This window comes from Oreochromis niloticus, linkage group LG8 (genome assembly GCF_001858045.2).
Source record: "Oreochromis niloticus isolate F11D_XX linkage group LG8, O_niloticus_UMD_NMBU, whole genome shotgun sequence".
Lineage (NCBI taxonomy): Eukaryota > Metazoa > Chordata > Actinopteri > Cichliformes > Cichlidae > Oreochromis > Oreochromis niloticus.
The window spans coordinates 11273190-11300764 of NC_031973.2; the positions used below are offsets into that span (position 1 = coordinate 11273190).

At 39.6% G+C, this 27575-nt stretch overlaps 1 protein-coding gene across 1 annotated transcript in view; it reads left to right on the forward strand.

Annotated features, from left to right (window-relative positions):
• The window catches only part of adam12a (ADAM metallopeptidase domain 12a), an 80122-nt gene that overhangs the window by 38524 nt on the left and 14023 nt on the right, over nucleotides 1-27575 (forward strand). The window contains 9 exon segments of the mRNA XM_025909837.1: nucleotides 3152-3230; nucleotides 8404-8480; nucleotides 10491-10677; nucleotides 16804-16869; nucleotides 17460-17531; nucleotides 17934-18103; nucleotides 19156-19240; nucleotides 20758-20906; nucleotides 27345-27522. Coding sequence (XP_025765622.1) covers nucleotides 3152-3230; nucleotides 8404-8480; nucleotides 10491-10677; nucleotides 16804-16869; nucleotides 17460-17531; nucleotides 17934-18103; nucleotides 19156-19240; nucleotides 20758-20906; nucleotides 27345-27522 — 1063 coding nt within the window.

The window sequence follows — 27575 nt, forward strand, 5'->3', positions numbered from 1 at the left end:
TGAATTGACTTGAAAGATAAATAAATAAATATATATATATGTATGTGTATATATGTATATGTATGTGTATATATATATATATACACACACACACACACACACACACACACACACACACACACACACACACACACACACACACACACACACACATAAAGCTGTGTTTAAATGTTCTTTGTAAATAAATTTCACCAGCTTGAACATCAAAGTCTTTCTTTATTGGCAAATATGGGTCAATAATAGCTGTCAGCTGATATTATAGTTTGGTCACTAATGAAAAACAGATCCTGTCCAGTAATTTATCTGTAACCAATCTCTGTCCACACTGTATATTTCTTTCTTTTTTTCTTTTCTTTTCTTTTCTTTTCTTTTCTTTTCTTTTCTTTTCTTTTTTGATGTATTGTTGCATGAAACCAATGTGAGCTGAAACTTGCTCGTCTTTATTTGGAGATATTAATTGGATTCCCTCTGTGTTTAAATGGAATTGTGAGCAGCTTCTGTTTTAAAAATGATCCTCGCTCTTGCGGTCAAGGATGCTCCGAACTCTGAGAGAGTCAAATGAGTATAAATCAAGGGCTACAGTACCTCAAAAGCGAATGACTATTCTCTTTGTTAAGCAGTCTGGTAACCTTAGGTCATAACTTTGTTGTTACTTACACTCTGCAGTGAGTGAACCCTTAAAGGATTTCTCCTGTGGTTCTCCTGTGTTAGGAAGGCACTAATTCCCTTGCGCTCATTCATCGAAAGCCACAAGAACGTAACATATGGATGGCACATGGAGGTCTGCAACATGTTTTTTCATGCCAACACTCAAGCGGCGAGGCAAATGCATACGCGCATTCACCACATCATATTGTCTGTTGTGGGCAGATGTTGAACTCGTGTGTTCAACTGAGTGCATAGACCTAATTAAGACTGTAGAAACACATCATTTTATTTGGCTCTCTCTCCTCTTTGGCCTCGCTTTGATCTAATGATTATTACCAGTTCTTTGGCTCTGTGGAGGACTGGAGGGTGGGGAAGCATTGTGTCTCATGCTGACAGCTCCCAAACAAAATAACCCTCCTACCCGGGTTGTTACAGCTGAAACTCCCAGCTGGGTTGTCAGTGGTGAGGTCAGTAAGAGGATCCAGCTGCCTGCTGAGGTTTGTTCCTCTGCTGTGGATTAGCACCAGCCAACCATCTGCTAATGTCCTGGAGAGTAATACAGCACATGTGCTCACTGTATGTACAGTACATGGACAATCTCATGTTTGTTTGCACAAATACTGAGCACAAATACAGATATGCTCTCGTCAACACAGGAGGGGGTGCACACAGTTTTTTTGGCTCATTGATTTCTTTTCTGCATGTGATCCACAGCACCCCAGCTGAGTATACTTTCCTCCACCAGAGAAAAGCCTAGTGCTCAGTAACCTCTCTAGGTGGGGTGAGAAAAGCAGCCAACATCATAATAAGGCTGTGATGGTATTTTCTTTTTCTTGCGGTAAGAGGAGAGCACAACCCAGAGGTTATCTGGTGTACTCATGCCATAATCTCACCCTGTTGGCTCATAAAGGCCACAGGAGGCTCTTTAGGATTGTGGGTTTTTGTTTCAAGAGAAGTTGGACTTGAACTTTGATTCTACTAGTAGCTACTAGGAACAGCACAAAGCATCTAAAATCAAAATGCTGCATTTTAGTGTGTTTTAAAAATGTATAGATTTGACAAAACATAGCCATTAATGTCTCCACAAAATCTGACATCTTTCATGCATAAGGTGTGTACAACAAACACGTTAATCACTATACCACAGAGCCACTAATGCTAAAAAATGACCATAGACTTAAAGATGACCAATGCGGAAGTGCCTTAAACGTGCATCCTTTCTGTTATCCAGTAGGGGGCTCTGGCTTTTAAAAAGAAGTCAAACTGCGTAGAAGTCTATGAGAAATTCTCACTTAATCTATAATCTCAATAAATAGTTTATGGTCCCAATCACCAGATTTAAGTCTTATATGATAAAATATGATGCGTATATTTGAAATTATAACAAGTATACCATTATAACTAATGATATGCTTATTGCTTATTGGCTGTCCTCATGGTGATTAGGACCAGAATTCTCAAGTTAGGCTTAAAAATATGACTTCACCAACTCATGGGTGATGTCTATGTGAATGCCCACCGAACTGAGTGATTCTGCCAGGAGCTATAACTTGACTGAAAAACAGAAATGAAATGTAAACTGAGTTTGCTACCAGCCATGTAGCCTTATTGTTGACAGAGATACTGTAAGTAGGTGCTTTGTCAAAATTAGAGGAAAGAAGGTGGCAGGTTCCTCATTTCCACACTCTTGCAATTTCTTTCCAGTGAATAACAATCAAATTCCATCCTGTATTTTCTACCTGTCTTTGTGTCAAATAGACAATCTTTATAAAATATTAAGTGGGTTAGTAACAGCTTTTCTTTTATGATAAAAATCCTCCAAAAGGCAAAATGTTTTGGTAATACCAAAACATGCATGACTCACTTGCACTGAAGCATTAAACTAGCATGACTACTGGGTCATAGGTTATTTTTGGTTTTAATCTATAGGTTAAAAATAAATGAACTGTGATGGTAGGCTGAGTTTTACAAGTATCTCGATACACCTCTTCATTTTATTGAAGCTGTATTTTTATTCTCAGTGCTGACTTATGCTATTTGTTCATTTTTATTAAGTGTGGTTATACCTATATGGTACCTTCATTTAAAGCACAGTGTTATTTATTCCCAGTCGTTAAAAAAGGAAAAAAAAAATCAACTCATGACTTGCTGTTGTCTGCAATGTGTAAACTAATTATTGTTCCATTTGTTTCACATGGAATGAGTTATTGATTGATATTGAATGCGTCTTCATGGTGTTGGGAAAGTGAATTAATAGAAAACGTCACTTCAGCCTCTTTTGAATGTGGTTTTTTCCCCTTCATGCCTTCTGCTTGAATCAATTTATGCTATCCTAAAGCAGTTTTAAGTTTTAAATCAGACTGTTTATCTTCCATGCAGGTCTGGCTGTGGTTGGATGGCTTAAGACATTGTGATTGATTTTTTTTGTTTGTTTTTTTTTGTTTTGAAAGAAGCCCCCAAGGGTCACTGCTGAATGTTTGTTGTCTTTGTTTATCCTTTCTAGGGGGCTCTTTGCAAGTAACTATACAGAAACCCATTACCTGGAAGATGGCAGCGCTGTCACAGGCGTTCACAACTTCACGGTATGTTTCTTTTTATTTTCTGGGTTTTCTTATCATAAAGGTGACAAAACAAAGTGAGTGAATTTCGAACATTGTTACATTTTCTTCTATGTTACCTGCCCAGCAGCTCATATGAATGTTGACCTTTTGTGAAACTCTTCCTCTGGATAGACTCTGCTTTGCTGTGCTAATATTAGGGTCCGTGAGAAAGTAAAGAACACTTGATATAGCAGTTAGAACCACTTTTAAAACCACCTGGAATTGTGCAGTCGTGCGCACATAGAGGACAATCCAGGTGAGTGGGGCCGTTTTCAGCCGACAGATTCATATTTGATGAAATGAGAAGGCAGATAGAGGTCAGAAAATGGACTCTCTTTTAGGCAACAGCTCAGATTTGTCTTTTTTTTTAATAGATTTGATCAAAACAAATCCTAAAGAATTGTTTGTTATGAAGGACTCTAAGAAAGATTGAATTGGTGAACATCTAAGTGCAATCTGAAAGCCACGGTGACCATGAAATATTAAGCACCTATCAAGCATTCATGAGGCTCCCACTTTGAAAATTAAGATAGAATTTTATCTAAAATATATCTCTAAAGTATAACAAATCACTTGTAAATGTTAACCATGAAGAAATCAATTTAGACATAAAGGGATTACATAGAGAAAAGCAAAGCTTCTGGTTAGTTGTATGAGGCTCCCGTGTGAGGAACACACTGTCTGCCAGTTCAAATTTAAACTTTACTTCAGCTGTGACTAAAATATTTTGACCGTTAGATACACAGTGTGTCTAGTGATCACCAGACAGAACATTTTTCTTTGTCAGTGCAACTTTACTTCCTCTCACTTAGCTGTGTTGACTATGTGTGGTTTGATTGTATTATTTGAACGTGCATGTGATGCGAAAAACAGCACAACAAATAACATTCAGGACTACATGCGAAACAGCAGAGCAAAGCATTAATTTGCCTGCACTGACACACACAAATGTTTTGTTACGTGAGCATATGGACGGACAATCTGTCAAACAGCTTTGCTACAGCTGAGGTAAACACTCACCAGCCACTTTATTACATACACCTTGCTAGTACAGGCTCGGGCCTCCTTTTGTCTGCTTAATCTGCAGAGTCAATAAGATGCTGGAAGCAATCCTCAGAGATTTTGGTCCATATTGACATGATAGGATCACACAGTTGCTGCAGATTTGTTGGCTGTACAACCGTGATGCAAGTCTGCTGTTCCACCACATCCCAAAGGTGCTCAATTGAATTGAGATCTGGTTTTCATGGAGGTCATTTGAATGCAAGCAACCAATTTTCATATTCAAGAAATGATTTTGAGATGGAGCTTTGTGACATGGTGTGTTACCAGAAGTTAGGTACACTGTAGTCATGGTCAGCAACAATGGTCATGGTCAACAAAGGATCCCAAAGTGTTCCAAGAAAATATCCCCCACACTATTACACACCATCATCGGCCCGAATTGTTGATATCAGGCAGGTTGGGTCCATGCTTTCATGTTGTTTACACCAAATTCTGAATGTTGCTGCAGAAATTGAGGCTTGTCAGACAAGACAATCTTTTTCCAGTCTCCTTTTGTCCAGTGTAAAATTGTAGCCTCAGTTTCTTGTTCTTAGCAGACATGCATGGTACCCAGTATGATCTTCAACTGCTGTAGCCCATCTGCTTCACAGTTCAACATGTTGTGCATTCAGAGATGTTCTTCTGTATACATTGTATGTAATAAGGGGTTATTTGAGTTACTGTTGCCTTCCTGTCAATCTGAAGCAGTCTAGACTCATCTGATCTCTGGCATTAAAAAGGCATTTTTGCAGGTCACCATACTTCCCTGTTCTTTCATTTCATTCAGTTTGAATGTCAGCAGATTGTCTTGACCATGTCTAGATACCTAAGTGCAATGAGCTGCTCCTATGTGACTGGATGATTAGACATTTGCATTAATGAGCAGTTGAACAAGTGTGCCTAATAAAGTGGCCAGTCAGTATTAAAAACAGAAAATAAATGTTTCTTCATATCCAACACAGAAGGCATGATTGGGAACATATTCTTGGCACAAATGAAACCTCATAGAATTGAAGTACCTTCTTTGTTCTTGGCTTCAGTGCTGTAATAAATATTGTTCATATTCATTAAGCTCAAATAGGTTTTCTCCAGCAACATTTGTTCTGCTTTTAAATGTTGCCGGTCTCTCAAATTTTCTATGGATCCATAAATACTCTAAAATATTACAAATGGATGTAAAGAAAATATTCATCTTTTGAAAAGGTTTTTTTTTTGAGGTTCAGAAAAAGAAAGGCTATTATAGCACAGAGTAATGAATGAGTTTGATGCTGCTGAACCATGAGGAGCAGTTTCAATCCCTATGAAGTAAAACTGCCACCAGCTTGCTTGATTTCAGGGATTTGATTATCAGCAGTTTGGAAAGCAATTTAACGTTGCATTTTCATTTCGATACCGAGAAAGCATAACAATAAACGGTCTATGAGGTCTGTGTGTAAAAGGCCTAGCAGACTTATAGCTGAAATGCACAAAAAGATGAGATTATTATATTCAGTAACGTCCAACCCACACAGCAAAATGATTTTCCACTCGAGACCAGAGTTGGGCCATCCCTGGCAGGGCTTGGCCGGCTCATCAGAATTGCTGCCATTCCAGAGCACAAAGACAATGAAGGAGTTGTAGTGGAGTGTGAGATACAGAGTCCGCAGCTGTGGGTGGATAAATAGCTTCCCATTTTCCATAGCTATCCATTAATTATAAAAGCTGCATAATGTTTATGTAGACAGAAAGAGTAACAATGATCATAACAATAAAAATGACACAAAGAAAATAAAGAATAAATGTCTATCTTACAAGTTTTGTGTGCCTACAGTCAATATACAAATGAAAATTTGGGAGAATGGATGAAGCCAGACGCAGGAATGTGGCATTTTGCCTCATGTTTGCATCACTCATGTTTGCATTTCTTTTGTGGAGACTTTTGTGGAGTCTGCAGTAGTTGATTAAAAGTGCGGACACTTCTGACCTCCGTCCCTTCTCTCATTCCTCGCTCATGACCACAGCCAGTTCTTCATGGGAGGATCTTTTTACTGGAAACAACCAGATCATTCGAGACTGATCTGTAGTTAATTTATTTGTCCTGCCGGCAGGGAGGAGACTGATATAGTGATCTGGGCAAGGGATCTTGTGGGTTCAGTTCTGTGTCAAAGGCAAGGTACTGCTGGGAGTGACTTGAGTATGAGTCAGCTCTCCCACCATCGTTCCCATTATCTGTTTTACACAGTCTCCTTTTCTCACTAAATCTAAGTCCACGTACAATCCAATAAATACATAGCATGTAACAAAAGCCATCTACTGGGAATATGAATGATTTCCATGGTTATTAAAGCAGTAACGGAATAATAAGTGTGTGGTTATAATAAACAATGTAATGTTCACACCCAGGATTTCCACCCACAATAATCTGGATTCTGGTTATTAATCCTCTGTATTTCAAATATGAAGGCATAAGCACTTTCCTGTCTTCCTGCAGAAACCTTAGGAACAAAAAGTCTATTCATATCCTTTATATCAATGCATCATAGTCATGATCTCATCAAAGAAACATGAGGTGCAAGCATTAACTGAGTGTACTAAATCCAGCCCTACTCCTCTCTGCTAAACTATAATTTCATATTTCATGTAATGTGCTTTCCTGTCCCTGCACCTTTTTGCCCGACTATAATGGATTGCTCTCTTTTCTGTCCAGTCCACTATCAGAAAGTGTCCGCATAAAAGTTTTCAGGGTTTTGGTCCACTTCTCTTGTGAAATACACTATATGCACCAAAGTACTGGACCACCTACGCGTTACACCTACAGGAGCTGCTCTGCCATGGAAACCAATGCCATGAAGCTCCCAGTGGACAGTTTTTGTGTTGCACTGCAGTTGATAGTGAAATATCTAGAAACAAAAGAAGTCTCCTGAAGTAGAGTGCCATGCTTGTGAAGAATGACCCGTTCTTTCGCAAGTGTTTCCAAAAGCATGCTAGCTAGGTGCTTGACTTTACACACCTGTGGCCATGGGGACTGAAAACACCTGAATTCAAAGATTGAGAGTTATCCGTGTAGTGTTTCACATCTTTATTGTCTTTTTAATACCTCGGAGGCAGCAGAACAACTCGTCAACTGACATATAATATGTCAGAAAAGAAATTACCTCCACCCAATAGACATTGAACAACATTAATATTCATGAGATGCTTACTTGCAACTCAGTGTTTATAAGCCCAGTGAAAAACAATGCTTAAACCTAATAATTCATGGTGATTTTGTCACTGCGTCTAACCCCTCTTAAAGAGTTAGTTGCATATGAAATATTCATGAATGTAGTTAAAGGGATTGAGTGCACGTTACATGTGTCAACCAAAATTAAGGTGATGGTAAGACTGAAAGATGCTATTTAGTAAGCCCTTTTCCTCTAGATATTCTGAGACGTCTGACATTAATTGGATTATCATAACAGAATTACTGCTAAAAGTGCTGGGATTCAGTATTAAGCAAGGATTGCCTTTAATGCCAGAAACCCACTGAGACACTTGGCATGCAAACTCAGCTGCCTATAGAGAGTAGCCACCTCGAAGAAGGCCAGACATCAAAATTTACTGCCTGAACTCTATATTTAGAAGCAGTCAAAGTGGGGTGGAAAACTCACATTTCCTTGTTTTCCAGAACAGGGTGGCAGAAGGACCTCACCTGAGCGAGGCTGTCTAGCTGCAGCAGAAGGCCTGTTTTCACTCTAAACCAGACACTTCCTCCACACCCTCTAGGCCTTGTTCAATAAACACAGGCTTAATTCACTTTCTTTACTCCCTGCTGCAGCTTGACAGGTGGTCCGTGAAAGTGGGTACCTGGGAATACGGCAGAAAGCAAAGCCTGTGCTGGGAAATGTGGAACTCAGATTTCAACCATCATTAGCCTGTGGTGATGAGCAGGAATGGCTTTTGCTAAGCTGGCAAAATGCTATTCCCTTATAGTTAATTTACTCGAATTTCACAGTTACAGTGTAACACCTGGGGCTGATTGGGGTGAACTCTGCTTAAAACCAGACTCCTGTTTTGTTTCACACGCTGCTGCTCTATTCCTTCTGTCTTGAGTTTAAAATCCTATTGTTTTGTTTGTTTTGTGCTCCCTCAGGCAAACTGCTACTACCACGGTAAGGTGGAGGGTCATGACAATTCGGATGTGAGCCTCAGCACTTGCGCTGGGATTAAGTAAGTGTGCCAGGCGCTAGTTTGTTTCCCATTTTTTGACATGACACCACTGGTGTAAAAGCTTAGTGATACATTCAACAAGCCAACCCTGATCTCTCTGCTTTGGGACATGGAAAAAGTTTATGCAGTAGTGCCAGGTGTCACTAGAGCGGTACAATTACATAGTGTAGATTTAAAGTCACTTAAAATATGCATAAAGTGCAATGGAAATGCAATATGTAAATATGCAAAATTGCATATCATAATATTAGTTCTATACACAGTTTGATTGCTTTGATTTATTTTTTGTTTTTTTGTTCTCCACATTGCCAAAAAACCCCTCAGTAGCAGTTTTCTATTACAGCTGAGTAATAAAGTGGTAATAGTAGGGTAACAAGTAGCGTAGTTTAGCGTAATAGCTGGGTAACAATTTGATAAGCTGCTAGAAATAAGAAGGTAATGTCTGTGAGTTTGAATTTTCACATATTTATAAAATAGTAATAACCTAATAATAAAAAGGGAATATCGGCTGATGTTTTAGTATACAGTATTTGGATAGCATTACTATACTGTAATGTTTAAATTAATCCTACCTTAGCTTCCAAGCATTCTGCTTTGCTTAAAAGCTATATGTAAATATTATGTTTAATGCTCTGGATTATTAAATGGAAACATAAGCATATTTTATATCTGGATGACAGTAGATAACATGGTAGGAAAGAAAGAAATATTTAAAATGTCCAATACACAAAAATAAGACGTCATCCATGTTCTCCTGTTCATCCAATTCAGTGTTGTGGGGGGCGGGGCCGCATTTGTCACTGATTGACCTCTAACCATCCAAAGATCCAGCCTCTGCTGCAGCAAGTAGCACCCAGCCAACAACTTGTATACTGACAAATTTGAAGTTTTGAAGGAAGAACAATGGTAAAGCAAGCATGATGTAATTGGCAGGTCTTTGAGTATTGTCTTATTTAAAAAGATGCACTATTATATTTTGTGTCTAGAGTAAAATAATGAATTCATCTTTTTCCTATTATGCCCAAAATGACACATCGGAGCACATTATTAATGTCTGTCATTAGAAATAAAACACTACTAAATTCACTTGGGGTGGATAGCTATATTCGGAGTACACCACACCTCTAACCCCCTCACCTAAACTGTTGAAACTGGAGTGGTACGTTTTTGGTGAATACTCTAAATAACATTGGCCAAGTTTTAAACAAGCTCCCAGTTTAGCTGCACGCATCAGCTTCCAGGTAAAATTTGGGCTGTGCACAAGTTTTCGTCTGTGCAAAGAGGACAGTTACAACCAATAGTTATGATGCATTAATGGCTTTACTCCAAGTTTTAATGGTTTAGATGATGGCTAATTTGTTGGTTTGTTTAAAACCTCTCTGGCTGCTTAATTTGAGTAGCCAAGTGTTAGTAAATAGTGAATTTTCATACATCTGCAAACCGAGGCAAAACCCCATGTAGTACTGTTGCAAATCTTTAAACCTGACATTCATTAAGGTTTTTAAGGCAAGTGGAGGATTTCAGTGTTGTCAAAGCACACTGCAAATGTCAGTGAGGAGTAATGATTGCAGCAATATCACTGGACACAATCAGGAATGTTTTCATGAAGCAGCCAGATGTCGACACCCTCTGCAGAGGGATATGCCTGATTGTGAAGCTCATTCTGCTGACCTCAGTCTTGATATTTATTCATTTATTTCAGTTATTCTTAAACCTGTCTGCATAATAATAACAGATCACCAGAACAGTTTTGACAAGAAGCTACACAATTCTTGACCTGCTCACAGAGACAAATAGCTCCCCATTTGTGTTTGCAGCAGTCAGGCTCGGGGTTGGTTCAGTACGAGTTCGTGTGATTGTGAACATTGTGCAAGGTTTACAGAATCTTACAGTTTATGCACAATGGGTACACTCATTGCTAATGACGTGTCATCTTGGTCATCGCGTTTGATTATTTTTTATTGCATTGTCGATATTTTCACCTCTGATAGCTTCTTCCTCGTTCTGCAGGGGTTTTATATCTCTTGACAAAAGATCCTACGTACTGGAACCATGTGCTGATCGCTCTGATGGGACTCACTGGATTTACACAGCTGAACACCTCAATTTTGCTCCTGGCACCTGTGGCCATGATTTCAACACAACCTATTCATCTGCGCACACAGACGGCAGCCCATTCAAGGCTTTTAGCACAAGGGTAAGGATTATTAAACACATATTTTTTTTCTACAGCTAGTAAACTCTCAGCATGTAGTATGTGATTTTATTTTCATTCAACAAAGGTACACTCTCAGATATGGGTTCATGGTTTGAACTTTAGATCCCTGGCCTTTCAGCCTGTGTTTTTTTTTTTCTTTTCAAATAAGTCAGATCGTAAAATCAGGCGGAGGAGAGAAAAAGTTTTAGCTTTCAGCCTTCTTTGTAGTTTAAACATTTAACTTCAGTGAAAACTATGAATCTTTAATAGGACTAACTGTTTGTACCTGGTCCACTATAGTTGATAAATTATCTACTAGTGTGCAAAAGTCTTGAGTCACCATCAATTTCTTTATGTTTTTGGGGGAAATGGGATTTATAGGAACACATGTAAATACAGTATATAAGTCAAAACCAGAGTTTGTACAGCTCTAATGAGCTTTCTAGTCAGTTTTTAGTATGACCACCATTCTTCTTCATCATAGCCTGAACTCCCTTAGGTAAGCTTTCTTGCAATTTTTAGTCTAAGCTCTCCAGAGTTCTTGAAGGATAGTCGAACCTCATTTTTGGATGTCGGTTTCCTTTTGTTCCGCTTTCTGTCAAGATGATCCCATCCTGCTACAAATATATTGCAGTTCAGGCTCTGGGGAGGCCAGTCAATAACCAGTATTTTTCCATTGTGTGTGTTATCTATCTAGGTATGCTTTTACTGCATTGGCAGTGTGTTTGGGATCATTGTCATGCTGCAAATCAGATGCTTTCCAGATGGTATTATATGGTGGATCAAAATCTGATGGTACTTTTTTGCATTCATAATTCCATCAATTTTCCAACCAATCTCCAGCACCACTGGCAGAAATACAGTCACAAACTATGACAGAGCCTCCGCCATGTTTTAAACTTGTCTGTAGACACTCATTGTTGTACATTTTCCTAACCCGCTCTACAATATTGAAGACAATTTGAACCAAAATATTTCTAACTTCTCCATAAAGATTCATCACTCCATAGTACCACTGATTATCAGTCCAGGTAGTGTGTGATTTGGCTACCTCAGACTTTTCTCTCAGTTTTCCTCCCATTAGAATGGCTTCTTTACAGCAACTGTTCATGCTGAGATCATTTCAGATGAAGCTTTGGTGAACAGTACGTGGATTAATTAAACGACCAGATGCATTTCTTAGGTCTTGTATCAGGTCTTTTTTTGGATTTCTTTTCCCTTCTTAGTGACATGACTTTTGGATGCTGTTCATCTGCTGTAGGAAACTGCTTCATTTGCCATCCACTGGTTCAGTTTCCCGAAATTCTTTTAAGGACATAATGAACACCATGCCCAGATATAAGTTTTTAGCTAATAGCTTTTTGGAGAACCACCTTATTGGTCCAAAAGTAAATCAAAGATAATTGTGTTATCTTTGGCATTTTTTGTAGATTCAACCAAATAAATGGAAAGAAACTTAAAATGAGCTCTTTGCTAAGTTGTCTGCTATGTGTAAACACAACACTGGTTCATCCGTTGAGTGCGTTCAAGCCTTTTTAGGCTTGAATGATTCATAGGTCAGTGTTAAGTACGTTTTTCTGAACATGGTCAGGTTCAGCAAAATGTTTAGATGAGATAAAAGACCTTTGATAAGGCCTGAAGAACTGTTGCTCAAGACTTCTTTAAACAATTAAAGAAGTCTGGCTCCTTGGAAGCAAAATATAAAGAAATAAGGGGTGATTTTTTTCACAGCACTCTATGATATATTAACCCCTTTAAAAAACTTCTCCCAAGTTCTTTTGTGCAGCCTCTTTATGGGACTGATGGTTATGACAGTATTCTAAAATTAGTAGTTAGCTATTAAATATATCTTCACAGAGCAGCTACCACAGGCAAAACTCTCTCTGTTTCATAGACTTAAGAGAACCTCATGGTCCCCAGTAACAAATTAACACTTTCTTTTGGTTTTTTGGTTTTTTTTATATATATTCAGGATGATTTTAGGATCACATGAGGCTCTGAAAAAGATGTAAAGAGTGAGAAATGTTTCAGTTTGATTTTCTGGACTTCAGAGAATATAAAATGTAGATATGAACAGTGACAGGATATATATTTTTGAAGCCGATACTTGTTGAATCATCAGCTCATTCGGTTCTGACAGATGCTCTGGAGTGTGTTAGGAGAGCAGTTTAAAAAAAAAAAAACGCCTGTGAAAAAAGTACATTTGCTGTTTAGCAATAGCATTTGCTCTTAATGTGAGATGAAACTGCTGGGTTGTGCTTACGGCCTCCAGCAGGACCATCCAGAATTAAAGAGATTGCTTTTAAGAAACCCCATCCCACTCTGCCCCCTGCTACAACACTGAGCATAGAGATAAATCACGAGGGGCACTGCCCTGGGGAGTTTCTAACCTCAGAAAGCACAAGCTTTACAGATGATGAGCACTGATAAGTGAAAAACATAAACTCCAGTCATCTTTATCTTTGGGGTGAGGTAAAGCAGGAGTGGACAAACATGGCTGATTAAGCAGATTAGTCCAGGGAAGGACTCGGATATAGGTGGTGCATAAGATGAAACAGATGTTCCAGTTGGAGGCTAAGCAAACATACTAAAATCATAATGCAGAAAAAATGTGAGGGACTTTCCAGGGCTTTAGTTAAAACTGATTTTTATTTTTGCAACCATTTCATTGAGATCAGTGTGGGAAGCAGACCAAACATATGGGTATACTGGCTAAAACATCCTGTGTTTTCACATTGTTATATTTCTTTCTTTCTCCAGTATTAGGGATTTTCTGATGTTTTATTGTAGAGCTCGATATCTGTAAATGATTATAGCGCTGGCTTTAGTGACAAGCATTGTCTTAAATCTTAAGAGGGCTACAAAGATTTAGCACAAGTGAACAAATCCTGACAACAACGCAATTTAGAAGTTCAGATGGATTATACCCGTGTGAAAAATGAACTTTTATTTGTTTTATTGCATCAGAATGTTCCCTCTAATTCATTTAAAGCACTATGTCCCTAACACTCATTATATGCTAAGAGATGTCAGAATTAGAATGCAAATCATCTCCACTAAGATGCAGTTTATTCATCAGGATGTCTAATGTCGCAACCCCATTGTCAAGTTAAAAATGTGAAAACAGAGGAGACAGTGTTTTAGACATCGATGTCTAACTAATGGCGAAAGAGCCTAGCAAGCAATCTTGTTAATATAGCAAAGAGTATGGTCATAAACAGAGTTTAGTGTAGCAAAGATAGAAGAAGTACATCAAAAAGCACAAAGCCTTATTTGCTGTACTTAGCAGAAGGCATGCAGGTTCATCTCAGCATGTTACACAGGGGCACAGAGGTGTGCACTGTAGCTTTGATAAACTGCAAAGTACCCTGCTTGAGGGTCTAAAGATTAAAAGGTGTGTTGACAAGAGTGCCCCTGGATGATGAACATCAGATGAGGCTGAAAAGGGTAGAGAGATATGATGGCTTGCTGAGAGGAACAGCACGTCAGCAACATGAATTCTAACAAGGACCCATGTTGAAAATGTGACTATCCATAATGACCATGATTTGAGTATCTTGTCTTTCATGCTTGAAACAGATCATAGCACATGGAAGAGTCATTTCTGAAGTGTGCTGTAATTCATATTAAAGAACTATGAGCTTAGACATGCTAGCCTAAACTAATTACAGACATCACATCACCTCCTTTGGTAGGTTGAGGGTGTGTACCACATCAGCATGCTGCCCTGCAGATGCATCCTTCTTTCACTCCATTTCCTAGGTTGATTCACTAGGTTGAGTTTTTTATGCACACTAGTGGAAGTTTCATCAATGAAGGGTGTGTCATGCTGAGTATATTTGGGGAAAAAATGTAGGAAAAAAATGGTTATTCCAGATTTTGCAGATAGATGTTAGATAAGATAGATGTTATAAATAGGTTAACAGGTTTGTGTTCCACTTTAAATTAACAGTGTTTTCCTGTTCCCATAGCAGTTTCAGTTTTATTTTGATAAAGATGCTAGTAAGTATCTATTGTACATTTAGACCTATGACTCTAACTGAGTTGATTCTCCTCCAGAACAGCATTGCTCTTCACTGAGTTGAAAGAACAGTATTCGTGTGTATTTTTCCTCCCCAGTGGCCTCCTAGAGACTTAATCACCATAGGGTGTATTTAGAGCACACTTGCCCATCCTGGCTTATCTATGGAGGAGGCAGATAAGAGCAGAAAGGATCCAAGCTGCCAGGCCAGCAAGGATAAAGAGGCTCAGGTTGAAAGAGGGCCATGGTGTGAAGTCAGAACCTTTAGCTCGCAGGATCTGCAAGTGTGTGAGTGGAAAGAACAAGATTGTGTGCATGTGTGTACCTATATGCAGGTGAAACAGACTGTAGCGCCGCGTGTTGTATCAAGTAGTTGATGCCAAAGCATGTGACCAGGATCTACTTTGTGACCATGGGCTGTAAATTCTTTTACCATTGGATCTATAGAAGCTGCATCATCACGATGATGGCGATTTTATAAGTTTCCTTTCATGAATACCATTAGATCAAAATTTTAATGAACAAGTTTATGCCCAAACACTAATAACATTCCATTCAATGTTTTTCAATTTACTGCTAATTAGCAAACACTCCTGTTTAGTATTAAAATGTCAGCCTAACAATTATAGCAGTAACAATTTTACCTATGGTACCCTTTAAAAATCCTCAGCCAGGCCATTATTCTTTATATCTTACTTCCAAGGAGTCAGACTCAAGTACTGTTTAATGCTTATTCAAGCATTAAAAACGGCACCTAATTTAAGGGATGACTCCAATGTTGTGTCTAGACATAACAGAGATCATTTCTTTAGGCGTTTTGTTACCAGCAGCCTGTCACAAAACACATAATTTGTATTCTTTTTCTTTAGCTCAATCTATGAAAAATGCCAAAGGACTACAGGTTCACAGACATAAAATAGCATTTTGTATTAATGAGGTGATTCCCAAAGAGCTATTAGCCAAAAACTTGGCATATCTGGGCATGGTGTGCAGTCTGTCCTTAAAAACATTAAGAAAATTGGGCAAAGTAGAGTGGAAGACCTAAACAACAATCTACAGCAGTATTTACTGCTCTCAGAAATCCACAAAGACCTGTCAGAAAACGTTGATCCAGCATCTGTTGAATAAAGGTGATCAACTAAATATTTCTTTTTAAGCTTTTTTTCCTTTTTTCCTTATATTTTGTATTTCCATACACATTTATAAACATTTCAATAAGTCGCTGTACTTTTTTTTCTCCTTTTCCTACCAAAATACAAAGAAATCAGGGGTGGCCCAAGACTTTTGCGCAATACTGGATGCTGTGTCTTAAGTATACTCGCTGCTGTCACTGATATTATTTCAAAAATTTTCATTTTAGTTTCACACCGTTTTCCTGTCTATTCAAAACAGGTTGAACACTCACAATCTCTGACCACACAAAAAAGAGCTGAATATCCAGTAGACTGTATATAAACGATAGGTGTAGCTTCCATGCCCAGTGCCTTAAACCTGCATTCTTTATAGTAACCATCAGGGGGAGACTCCTCTGGGTGCAAAAAAAAAAAAAAAAAAGCTGGTAAAATCCACATAAATTTGTCTGAAAATTGTATTTTATATCTATTTAGCATATCAAAATCTTTTTAGTTTTATAAAGAAAATCAATTCATTTTTTTATATTGTGTGCCAACAGACCATGCAGCACTGCACTAAACTAACAATAGCGATTCGTTTGGAGTGTTATCAGATTTGTGTGACCTTAGTGGCTCTTACTGGGTCAGATGTGAAGCGTAGCTGATTGTTTTTCGCTGATTCTCATTTCTGCTGCCTTTTGTGTAGAGTGCAGTTCAGGTGAAAAGCCATCTTGAGTGGCCACCTGCTGAATTTAGGCTGCCCTTTCCAGAAAGCTGCAGTAAAGTGCTCCTTACTAATGTCCTTCTCTCTCTACCCTCTCCTCCCTACTCCTTTCTTTTCATCCCCTGGTTTATTGTTTTGTTATTTGCACCCTCCACCTCCTCTGTCATTTGCTTTTCTTGTATTCATATTGCCCATTCCTCCATCTTTCATCCTTTTCTGCTTTCCATCCAACTGTTGCCTGTCCACTCCCTTTCATTTACCTCTTGCAGCATAAACGCCATGCCCAGACTACAACCAAGTATGTGGAGCTGATCATCGTGGCTGACAACCGAGAGGTAAGCAGAGGTCAAACGGTCTCATCATCCTCTTCATCTTCCTGCTGACTTCCAATATAAAGAGGCTCAAAGACCAGATCCCAAACTAGCTTCCTTCCCCTTGAGACACAGATAAGAAGGCGCCACCACTGCCTTTGTGTCAGCTCTGATGCGTCCACTCGCTCACCCATTTCGCTCTCCAGCTCCATCTACATCCCGCTGCATACATCACTGACCACTTGACTCGCAAATGAGACCGTTCCTTATGTGGGCTCTTAGACCTTTTAAGAAAGCTAAGAGAAGAAACAGTTTCTCACTAGTTTGAGACACATGGGTCAAAGTCACATGCTTTAGAGCCTGAATAAATTGTGAATATAATACAAAGCAGTTGAGGTTATCTTTTCAGCATAACCTTTACCGAGGAGCCTTTTGATGATAACAGCTGCAGCAGCAGTGGCAAGAATGGGGGCTAGAGTGCACCCTATGAAGACATTTCTACAACTGATACAGTATTACACTATAATGCGATATGTCCAAAATACTATCTTTGAGGGTAATAAGCATTCAAGAGGGCAGCTCTTTGCTTCATTCTCTCTACTTGTATTGTTCAGTTTCAGAAGCAAGGCAAGGACATGGACAAAGTCAAGCAGCGGCTGGCTGAGATTGCTAATTACGTGGACAAGGTAACAATTGAATCCAAAGAGGGAATGCAGTGGTGGATTGTGATTTATTAGAGGTCACATTAAGCCTGGTGAGAATTGACCGACCTGCGGGCAGAGGTTGATTGGATTATGAATGGATGATCAATTTCATAACTTGGCTGGGAAATTTTGTGATGCAGCCAGTTTAATAGATTGTGCCGTGGGTGGCTGTTAAACACAACAGAAACAAAAAGCTGATTTATTCATATGGAGAGCCATACGCTGATAAATATTTAAGGACTTATACAGAGCCACTTTCGGTTTTAAGTGACTTTTTCTATAGCATTTGTGGTTAATAGGTAATTTGCAGTAAAGACAGTGGCAAAAATGTTAAACGCATCTATAATCGCATCCCTCTCCCTGCTTCCGACTCCAAACTGTTAGTTCTACAGGGCTCTGAATATCCGTGTGGCTCTCGTGGGGCTGGAGGTGTGGAGTGATGTGGACAAGTGTCCCATAACCCAGGACCCATTTACTACCTTGCACGAGTTCCTGGACTGGAGAAAGGTCAAACTGTTGCCTCAAAAGCCACATGACAACGCCCAGCTAATCAGGTACTGTAGCATAGAGATGCAATGTCTGTGTTTAGGATAAATCCTTTGTATGAAAGGTTTTCTTTATTCGAAACTAAACAAAATATGATGCTTAGTAGTACAGTTGATGGTTATTCTTTGGAGCTACCCAATTTACTGGGTGGTGTAGAGTTTCTAAAATAAACACATGACTACAAAAAATTGAACTCCCACCTTTTAAAACATCTGCAAACCCGTAGCGCACAACAACAAAAATATGTCATAAAATGTGTACCTTTGATACCATTGATGCCTTATATGTTTTTTTATTTGATTTTTTAAATACATAACACAAAATTATAAAGTAAAAGGTCATTTTTAACCATTTTTATAGCCTACATTGTCCTCCAGTTACAGACCGAACCATCCTACGGTATGTGGGTAGATGCTAGCCACACAGACGCTGTCAAGGAGACATGATGGGTGTTTGGGTCTTTACACAGTTGTTACCCCTCTCATTTGGTAGATGAATGTTAACAAAACAACCACGGCTAAAAAAGAAAACATTCAGAGAACAATGGCTCTGTTACAGCTGCCAGTGAAACAAATGTTAACAGAAACATGAGGTGGAAATTTTTAACGAATACATCATTTTTAGTCAGTGGAAAGACATTAACAGTAGCAGTGTTACCGTAGTTGTTGGTCTGTCAGTAAAACACGTAAAACTGTAAGCCGAGATGTGTGGGCATTTATCTAACGTGATGTATATTTTCACACAGCTGCTAACTTGGCCGCATGCTCCCGATTTTGAATAAAGCTTCAGCTTATTTGGCATTCACGACAAATTAGAAGCAAATGAAATGTTTCCTGCCCTTGTATGAAAGCCTTTATATATGTTTTTGAAATGCAGCTGCCAGAGCACATTTGCACTGGTGGACCCGCAGCAGTCTTCAAAACATCATCTTCTGTTACAGGAAACGCTGCATATTGCTAGTGGTCAGAAATCCTCAACGGCGCCTTTAATGACAGAAGTGTGAACACATGCATGGGTGCATATTTGAGTTATATAGTAACCACTGTGTTCTCATTTTCAGTGGGGTGTATTTCCAGGGAACCACTATTGGTATGGCACCCATCATGAGTATGTGCACAGCGGAGCAGTCAGGAGGAATCGTCATGGTAGGCTAATAAGTGTGTTTTTAAGAAGGGTGTGAGGAGGGTATACATGGGAAACGCCACTGAATCGTATTTGATACATTTTAAGCTGAATGAAAATGCAAGTCATAAATAATGAATCATCACGGAACTTTAATGTGTTGCATTAGCACAAGTCATCCTATTATTTCAGTCTTAAAGGCCTGGCTGGCTGGTTAGGTTTGGTCGCCAGATGGTTCTTCACTCTTGTCCTGCAGATGGTAAAGTAGGAACTGGATCATTAGGATAGAACTGTATACTGTATGCACACATACTTAAGGCTGTAGAAATGGGGATTAATCCCCAGCCACAGATGACCGTGTTTGACCGGGTTGTGTCTCTTCATTTACCAGCTACCTTTGAACTCATTAGTTAGGCTTTCCCTGTGGGTCTCATTGCTCTCTCTCCAGGCAGTTAAATCTTAGACATGTCAGACATGAGGAATCTCCATTCACCAGCCCTAAATGTCATATTCATTTCATTGGTGTGGTGAGACAAAGCACAGACGGTTGCGTGACGTGCCCTCCTGAGCTCTTCAGCCTCATCTGTTGGTAAATGAGTCTGAATGGGTTTTTCCAGGAAACAGAATCCAACTTATTTGCATGAATCTGGGCTGCACATTTGGATTGCGCTCAAAATAGCTGACTGTTTCTTTCAAAAGCCCCCAGCAGAGCAGTTCAGCAGCCTAAGCTTGATTTGCACAGTGCTACAAAATAACGCGCTGTGACTAGAGACTGCAAAAGTGAGGTGGTCTGACATGGACAGCTTTGCATCCATGATAGCCATCTACTGTATATTATTTATATGCCCTCTTCGTGTGTTAATGCTTTGAACACCTTGCAGAAAATCCCCAGCAAACATCAGGTTTCACTCTGTGTGCCACTGTAGGTTCATCTTTACTGTGCATCTGCTAACACTGTCTATTTTTAATTTCTGTCCTGCCAAAATTGAGTGTCTGATTTTCACCAAGGCCCTTCGGTTTTTCTTTGTCTTCCAACCTATTTGCCGAGAGGATGTCTTTATTTGTGAAGATGAAGCAGCACATCTGCCTCTGTCAGAGTTTGACAAGCGAGCTGAAGGTGACAGCCCGCAGTCTGCTTTCATAGCTCATTTCTGTGCCCCAGTGTCGAGCAGAAGAAATGCTCTGATAAGCACAGATTCAACAGAATTGTTTGTTTAATCTTGGCAATATGCAATTACACTCACTTGTTTTGAGTAATGTTTCTCCAGTGGCTCCTGTGGGGAACAACAATTTGGCTTGCATTAATTTTTTTGTTATTCGGTATTTTCCTCGGAGAATGCAATCAGAAACGTCTGTTCTTAATTAGCTTCTGCTATTGTTGCTGCGACAGATCTGTATACTGAGCAAATTTAATAATGGATATTGCTTCATGGATTCATGTCTAGCCTGGAAATACAGAGATAGCTCTGAATCACGAGGTAAAGAGGTTTGAGGGGAGATGAGGTAAGACGGCACGTTTTGTGATTGATCTCTTTTGCAGGACCATTCAGACAACCCCCTGGGTGCTGCAGTCACTCTGGCCCACGAGCTTGGACACAACTTTGGGATGAACCATGACACGCCAGAACGGGGGTGCGGCTGTAGAGTGACTGTGGATCGTGGAGGCTGCATCATGACTCCCTCCACTGGGTGAGTCACAGTTTCTGCTCCACCCCATCTTAAAAAACACACGCACACATCTAAAATACATCATTATAATATAAAACTATCACTAATTTAAATTAATGTACTCATTACGTACAGTAAGTGTCCTCAAAAAACCCTGATTGCGATCTTATGTAAACATAATTCCACATGCTCTTCCCTTGTAATTTATTGTTTGCTGAGCAGTAAGCAAATGATGCCAATTAACTGTTGGGCCATTGGGTTTATGGCAGATTCAACAGCTGTGCTAATGCCCCAAGGCAATATGACTCACTCCGAATGGGAAGTGAGTAGTTCAGTGGCAGTGCATGGCCGTGACAGCACAAGACACTGACTGACTTATTCCCTGACATAATGCAGTTGATGTCTTGCAGACTAAAGATGTGTACTGTACATGTGGAAACAAGAAAGTTGCTCATTAAGAGTATCTGAGTGACAAAATGGCACAAAATTCAACAGCTCAATTACATCTAATTGCTCACCATAGTCTGCAGTGTCTTGACATCTTATAGTACACCCAGCAGATGCAGAGGACGTTCTGAGTAGAAACATTGGGGTGTCTGTTTCAGCCAAGGCCTTGTGGTCTGTGGGAGCCTCCGACTGGTGTTTATGCTGGAAACATCCCTCTCTATTTGGTTTGGCCCAAGCCCATGAAAAACACCGTAACACTATTCCTTATTATAGACTTAGAAAACAACCGTCGTAAGAAGTGTAGATTTACGTTATACTCTGATTGAGGGTATTCCCGGCCAAGGTCTTTGCCAAATATGGCAACAGAGTGAATATATTAAAAAGGGAAAGAAATGTTTGTTGAAGTAGAAATAAAATGGTTTTGTGTTTCCTTTGCTCTCCTACTCTTGTCTGTCTGGCTCTCCCCTTTTCACAGACAGTTAGAGTGACGCTATTCTTTGATATACATGCAACTTTAATGGTGGAAAATCTCTTAGCAGCCCCAAGTAAATAATTGAAGACCCCTGAAAACGGTAGTTTTAATGTAGGCAAAACCCACCACCTTCTCCTTACTATTTGAATCCGAAGTTGCATGTAGCAATGATGAACCTCTCTGAATGTGAAAAAAGGTGTTTGTGCCACACTTTAAATAAAGGCAAATTAAATAATACATGAATATTTAGCATGTTTTTCTCCACGGAGACTGTTTGCTTTTTTTTCATTATAGCAGACAAAAGAAAGAAATTATTTAGTCCTTGGTTTTAAAAATAATCCCCTCTACTCCTCCTCTTTGCTCAATATTTCTGCCCTGCTTTTTAATCCAGGATTAAGGAAGCAATACATTTAAATAAGGATGTTTAGGAACTCTACATTCTCTCATTCTGCCTCTTGATTTATTCCAGGTCAGTACCATAAAGTTTCCCCCATGGGTCCAGCTCAAGGCCCCTGCAGTTTCTTTTGCAGTTGCTTAAAAGCACTGTATTTCTACAAACATTTTGCTAAAATTACCCGAATTCTGTTTTTCTTTTTAGAGAGAAAATCAGATACTTTTACTAAACCGTGTTATCATACACACCTCTACTTAAGGCCTGCTCTGGAAAGAACTGGCACAAATGCCTGTCTGATTATCAGCCCCTCCATTCTGTAATTGAAAGTACTGGCAAAGCTCGCCTACACTCAGTCAATCATGAGTACAATTTTTTCATAAGTCTCTTTTGTTTTAGTCAAATAGCACAGAGTAATTGTAGGTTCACAGGAACATTGTTGCTTATATACAGGTACCCTTCAAACTCTCTTGGCCTCGCTGTGGCTCCAGGAATAAGGCAAAGGAGATAATGAGATCCAGTTTGTCATTGTTACTATGGGGTAGAGAGTGTTTGTGGGGTAGATGATGGGGGGGCAATAAAACTGCAAGCTGACCCAGTGCCAACTACACATCTGCACAGAGGACTGCTTGTTTCCTGTTCACGCTGGTCACGGCCAATTGTTGTGTCCTCCTCTCTATCCATCTCTCCATCCACCCATTAGCTCTAAATGAGAACACGCTGGTATTTCTCATCCTTTGAGATTATATCTCCTCGACACACGCACAAACACAGCAAATGAGCTCATCGCTCTTTTGTGGACACATGAGCACGTGTGTGTGTGCACAAACATGAGAAATCCATGTCTTTGAAAGACTAATGCAGAAACTACAGTTGTGCATTAGTCTTCCGGTCCTCTCCCGTTTTATTTCGTTGTGCCCGAGCCCGAGTTTGATGATCTGGTTTACTGTTTATTGACCGTTTTTTGTGCTTTCATTCAGAAAGTGCAGCTTTCTGGATGGAAGCTGTTTATCGCCAGGGCCGTAAAGTAAGATGTTGAGCTCATAAAACATACAGCAGGGTGTACAGGACATGAGAATGAAAAAAGAGAGTATAGACTACATTCTGACTGAACAGCAGCTTGGCTCAAATCAAAATGGGATAGAGCGTCTTGGTTTTCAAAAATAAAAAAGAGTAATGATTCTCATAATTTTAGAAAAACTGACATGTCATTCTACCTAAAAGATATTGCCTCTTAGGTATATGCAGATAGCACTGTTTGTTTTTTTTAAATATGTCTACTATCTTGATTTGCAGAAGAAATTGTAACAATGCTGAAGCATTAAACAGTAAATTCAGTATTTCTAATGAATCAGAAAGCCATTAATTTGCTTTAAATATGTACCACACTGCATGTGTAAGCTTGCCATTTAAGTTTGTCACACAGGCAAAGCTGCTGATGGACATGGATGTCCTTGGTATGTTCTGAAAGAGAGTGTGTTGCAAAATGACTGAGCTGATATATATGTTTTGTCATTAAATAATTAGAAATCACAGAAAGTGAGTCAAAGGCATGCCATGGAAATGTGACTCATGCCCCACTGATGAACAGGAACTCACTAGTGTGCCTTGTTTAATTGGCTCCGTCGGGAAAACAATGCTCTTCAGTATCTACAACAAGGCCTGGCTGACATGGGATCAAGGAGTAACAACAGATCATATGACCTAATGACATTGCTTAGAGCTCGGGCTCTACTTGCATTAAGGAATCTGTAAAAATCCATATGAAATATCCGGTGAAGCAGCAGTCGTTTTGTTCGTCAGTTGTCATGTTCAGGTTCAAATTTGCTTTGTTGACAATTGTGCCAGAACATTAGGTCTTCCTAAATCTATGTCAGTAAATGGCTAATTTGGTATTTTTAAAAATATTCTCATTGGAAATTGCAGAAGATCTGATTCATAACCTCATCGGTGTTTCGTGGCTGAAAAGATGCAGTATAAATTGAAATTTTGTGATCTGAACTGCAAGGACAGAAAGGCTGAGGAAAAAACCCAGCCGAGCTGAATTTGGGTCTAAGGGCTCTCTGAATTTTAATGTGATACTTTGCCACTAATCACTGGTATAATAGGGTTTGGCTTTAAAGTCATAGTTTACAGCAAACGCTCATATTAAGATGACGCTCATGTGTTGGTTATTTTATGTTTTAATAAGAAATATGTAGGGAGGCAGGACATTTTGTCAGATATATCTTCAGCTTCAAACAAAACACACAAACACAAACAAATGTCACAGCTTATCTACCTTGTTGGAGCAGCAAAGCTTCCAGCTCTGTATTGTGCGCTGTGCAGATCATTAAGTCCTGCCATAAACCTGGAAATTATTCCTTATCATAGACCTCCCCGCTCTCTCCATTTGCGTCGATGTTGCTACACTGTAGTCAGGGATTGTTTTGTACTCTCTTTCAACCATCAAATGCTGGACCTCTGAAGCTTAGGAGCCAACTGTCAAACACTGACCATAAGTCGGAGATGAACCAGAGAGCACAAAAAACATTCAATCTATACTGGAATTAGAGCACGAGTGGGTGGGAAACATTGAGTTCGATAAGACGGAACAAAGATTCGTCATAAAGGCAAGGCAATTCGTCTTAAACCAAGACAAGAATGAGATCAGCTGGGAACAAGATTGAGTCAAACTGGGTCTTTTGGCCCAGACGATGAGTGGTTGTCTTCAGCATTTCCAGTTCACCGTATGCACCAGATGTGCCAGCCATTACTGGCCTTGGCAATGGCCTGCTAGCCCTGAGGACTGCAGCTGCTAAATGCCATCCACTGTAAATCATTGGTGCCTCTGCCTTTTCACAGTCATTATTCCTCCTCCTACCTCCAGATTGTTAGGGTATACCAATTATTTGTGTATTGCCTCTCATAAAGAACAGCTGGATCCCTGAGCAGCTCATGTATCTCAAGAGTTACAAAAAGAAAAAAAAGACGGACGTGAGAGTTTTGTCATGCATTGCACAGGCTGGTAATTGAAGAGCAGGGCTGAGTTCATGGAAACTGAGTGAATGCAACGAAGGAGGGGGGTTCAACTTTTCAACGGGCAATTTTGGCTCAGGCTTTGGGGGCAAGGAGGAAATCAACAACAGCAGTTGCTAAGGAAGTGCCCTGCTTGTTGAACAGCAGTCTTGACAGCTGTTGATCAGAGAGGAGGAGGAGGGGGAAAGAGGGCACAATTATGGTTATTACTACAGCTGTCTTTACTGCTCTTTCCTTTCACCATTTCATTTCATTACAAAGCCACTCTGATCTTTTGCTTTAATCCAGAATGTCTGGAGATCTGCTTCGAGGTAACCCACTTTTACCTAATGCAACCTGCGAACGTGGTGGGGGGGTCAGCAGCGAGGGGTGATGTAAGCCGCCTCCGCACATGTTGGAAATCAAAGACAAGCCAAGAATGAGGCCATGTCAAACATTCACAAAGTGTCATGACATATTTAGAGCTGTATTAGATGTGAAAACCCAATCAGAGGAAAACACAGTTTGAAAGAGTTGCCAGCATTAAGTTACATAGAGGTTTCTCCTTCTCAGAAGTCAAAGATTCCAAAGAGTAAGTGTTTTATAGCTTGTATGCAATACAGCCAGTAGGTCCCGACAGCTCTACTACATTCATACTGACCTCAGTGAAGTAAAGAATTGTGGGTTGTTTGTAGTTGTGACATTTCCTGTCAACAATCCACCAGAAAAACTTTTTAAAATTACATAAAAATATCATCAAATTAATGCCAGTAAAGTTTTACTAGTCTGGATTTCATGTTTGACTGTGTCTCTAATATTCAGTTGTTGAGCATGTTGCAGCTGCTGTGGCCAGGTTCAAGATAGATTTGTTTTATATGGTAGAAAAGGTCTCTCTTTCCCATGCAAAGGAAAGAAAACCAGGCTTTTAAAGCCACAGGCACGAACAGGCACGTGGGTGGCAGAGGTAGTAAAGGGTCAGCATTAGTGTTGATGGCATAAATAATAAAATGGCACAATAATAATACATTTTATTTAAATGGCACCCTTTTTCAAAAGGGCTTTTACAGACTAGCAAGAAAGCAGAATAAAGCCGATCATTAAGGTCCAACAAAACAAGATAAATCTACGGTGAAGTTGGCGGGGATAGGTGCAAAATGCAAGATACAAGATGACAATTTAAATAATAAATATCAATAAAAGAATAAAAGCAATAGAGCAGAAACAATAAACAAAGAAGAAAGACAACGATAAGAGAATAATAGAAAACTGAGACAATGAGAGATGGCTTCACATAAAAGAGGAAGTGATTTTTAAAGAGGTCACTTATTCAGTGAGACTTATCTGCTTATCTCAGGCGGGTCTCTCCAGAGTCGAGGGGCCCTGATGAGAATGTACATTTAAAAAAAATTCAAGGGTCCTTCATCACACCGGTTGAACGAGACATTTGGGTATCAAATCATCCACGAATTGTCTCATGCATGTACTTATCTATGAAGACCAGCACTGATATAAGTTTGAAGATTACGTATATATTCACCCCTTCCAGCTTTGTGCTGAGTTTTATTGTGTCAGTGGAGTATTAAAAATCTCATATGGTGCTTTTGTATCAGGAGTCACAAAGAATGAGATACAATCTGGACTTATTCATGCACATTTTACACAGACGCTGTCATCTAAGGCACTATATTATCACAGAAAAGCTCAATAAAGCCACATGAGGTCTTTAACAAAGCTTTTGGCAGACACAGCCTTGGGCCGAGTGCTTTCCCCACGGAGCAGACCACCCTCTCTGTCTGTTCCAAAAACAATATTAAAAACACACAATCCCCTATTTCTCCTAAATTTATGGGTGTTGTACGTCTTGCAGAGGAAGCACTTTTTGGGTTGAGTGTTCATAATCCTTTTCTCATAAAATATGTCTAATCAGATCTCCCACTCTCCGTGGAGAGAGAAGTCACAGGGGCCCTGTGCTGTTCATATGCTGATGGAACTTTGGAGAGCTCGCTGAGCTCTAGTGGTTAATTGATTTTGTGATTAGCAGCAATTAGCCCTGATTACATCAGACTAAAGAGGGCCCTCGTGGGGGGATCTCAGTTGTCTTCTTGCTCTCTCTCTATTTGTGTGACTCACGTAACATTTCCTTCACTCGCAGGTATCCGTTTCCTACGGTGTTCAGCAGCTGCAGCAGGAAGGACCTCACGGCTAGTTTCGAAAAAGGCGTTGGAATGTGTCTCTTCAATATGCCAGAGGTCAAAGTGCTGTATGGTGGGCAGAAATGTGGCAACGGCTATGTGGAGGAGGGAGAGGAGTGTGACTGTGGAGAACTGGAGGTGAGGGTGCTGTAGGTCATAATAAAAAAAATAAAAAATGTTTTTATTTTCAG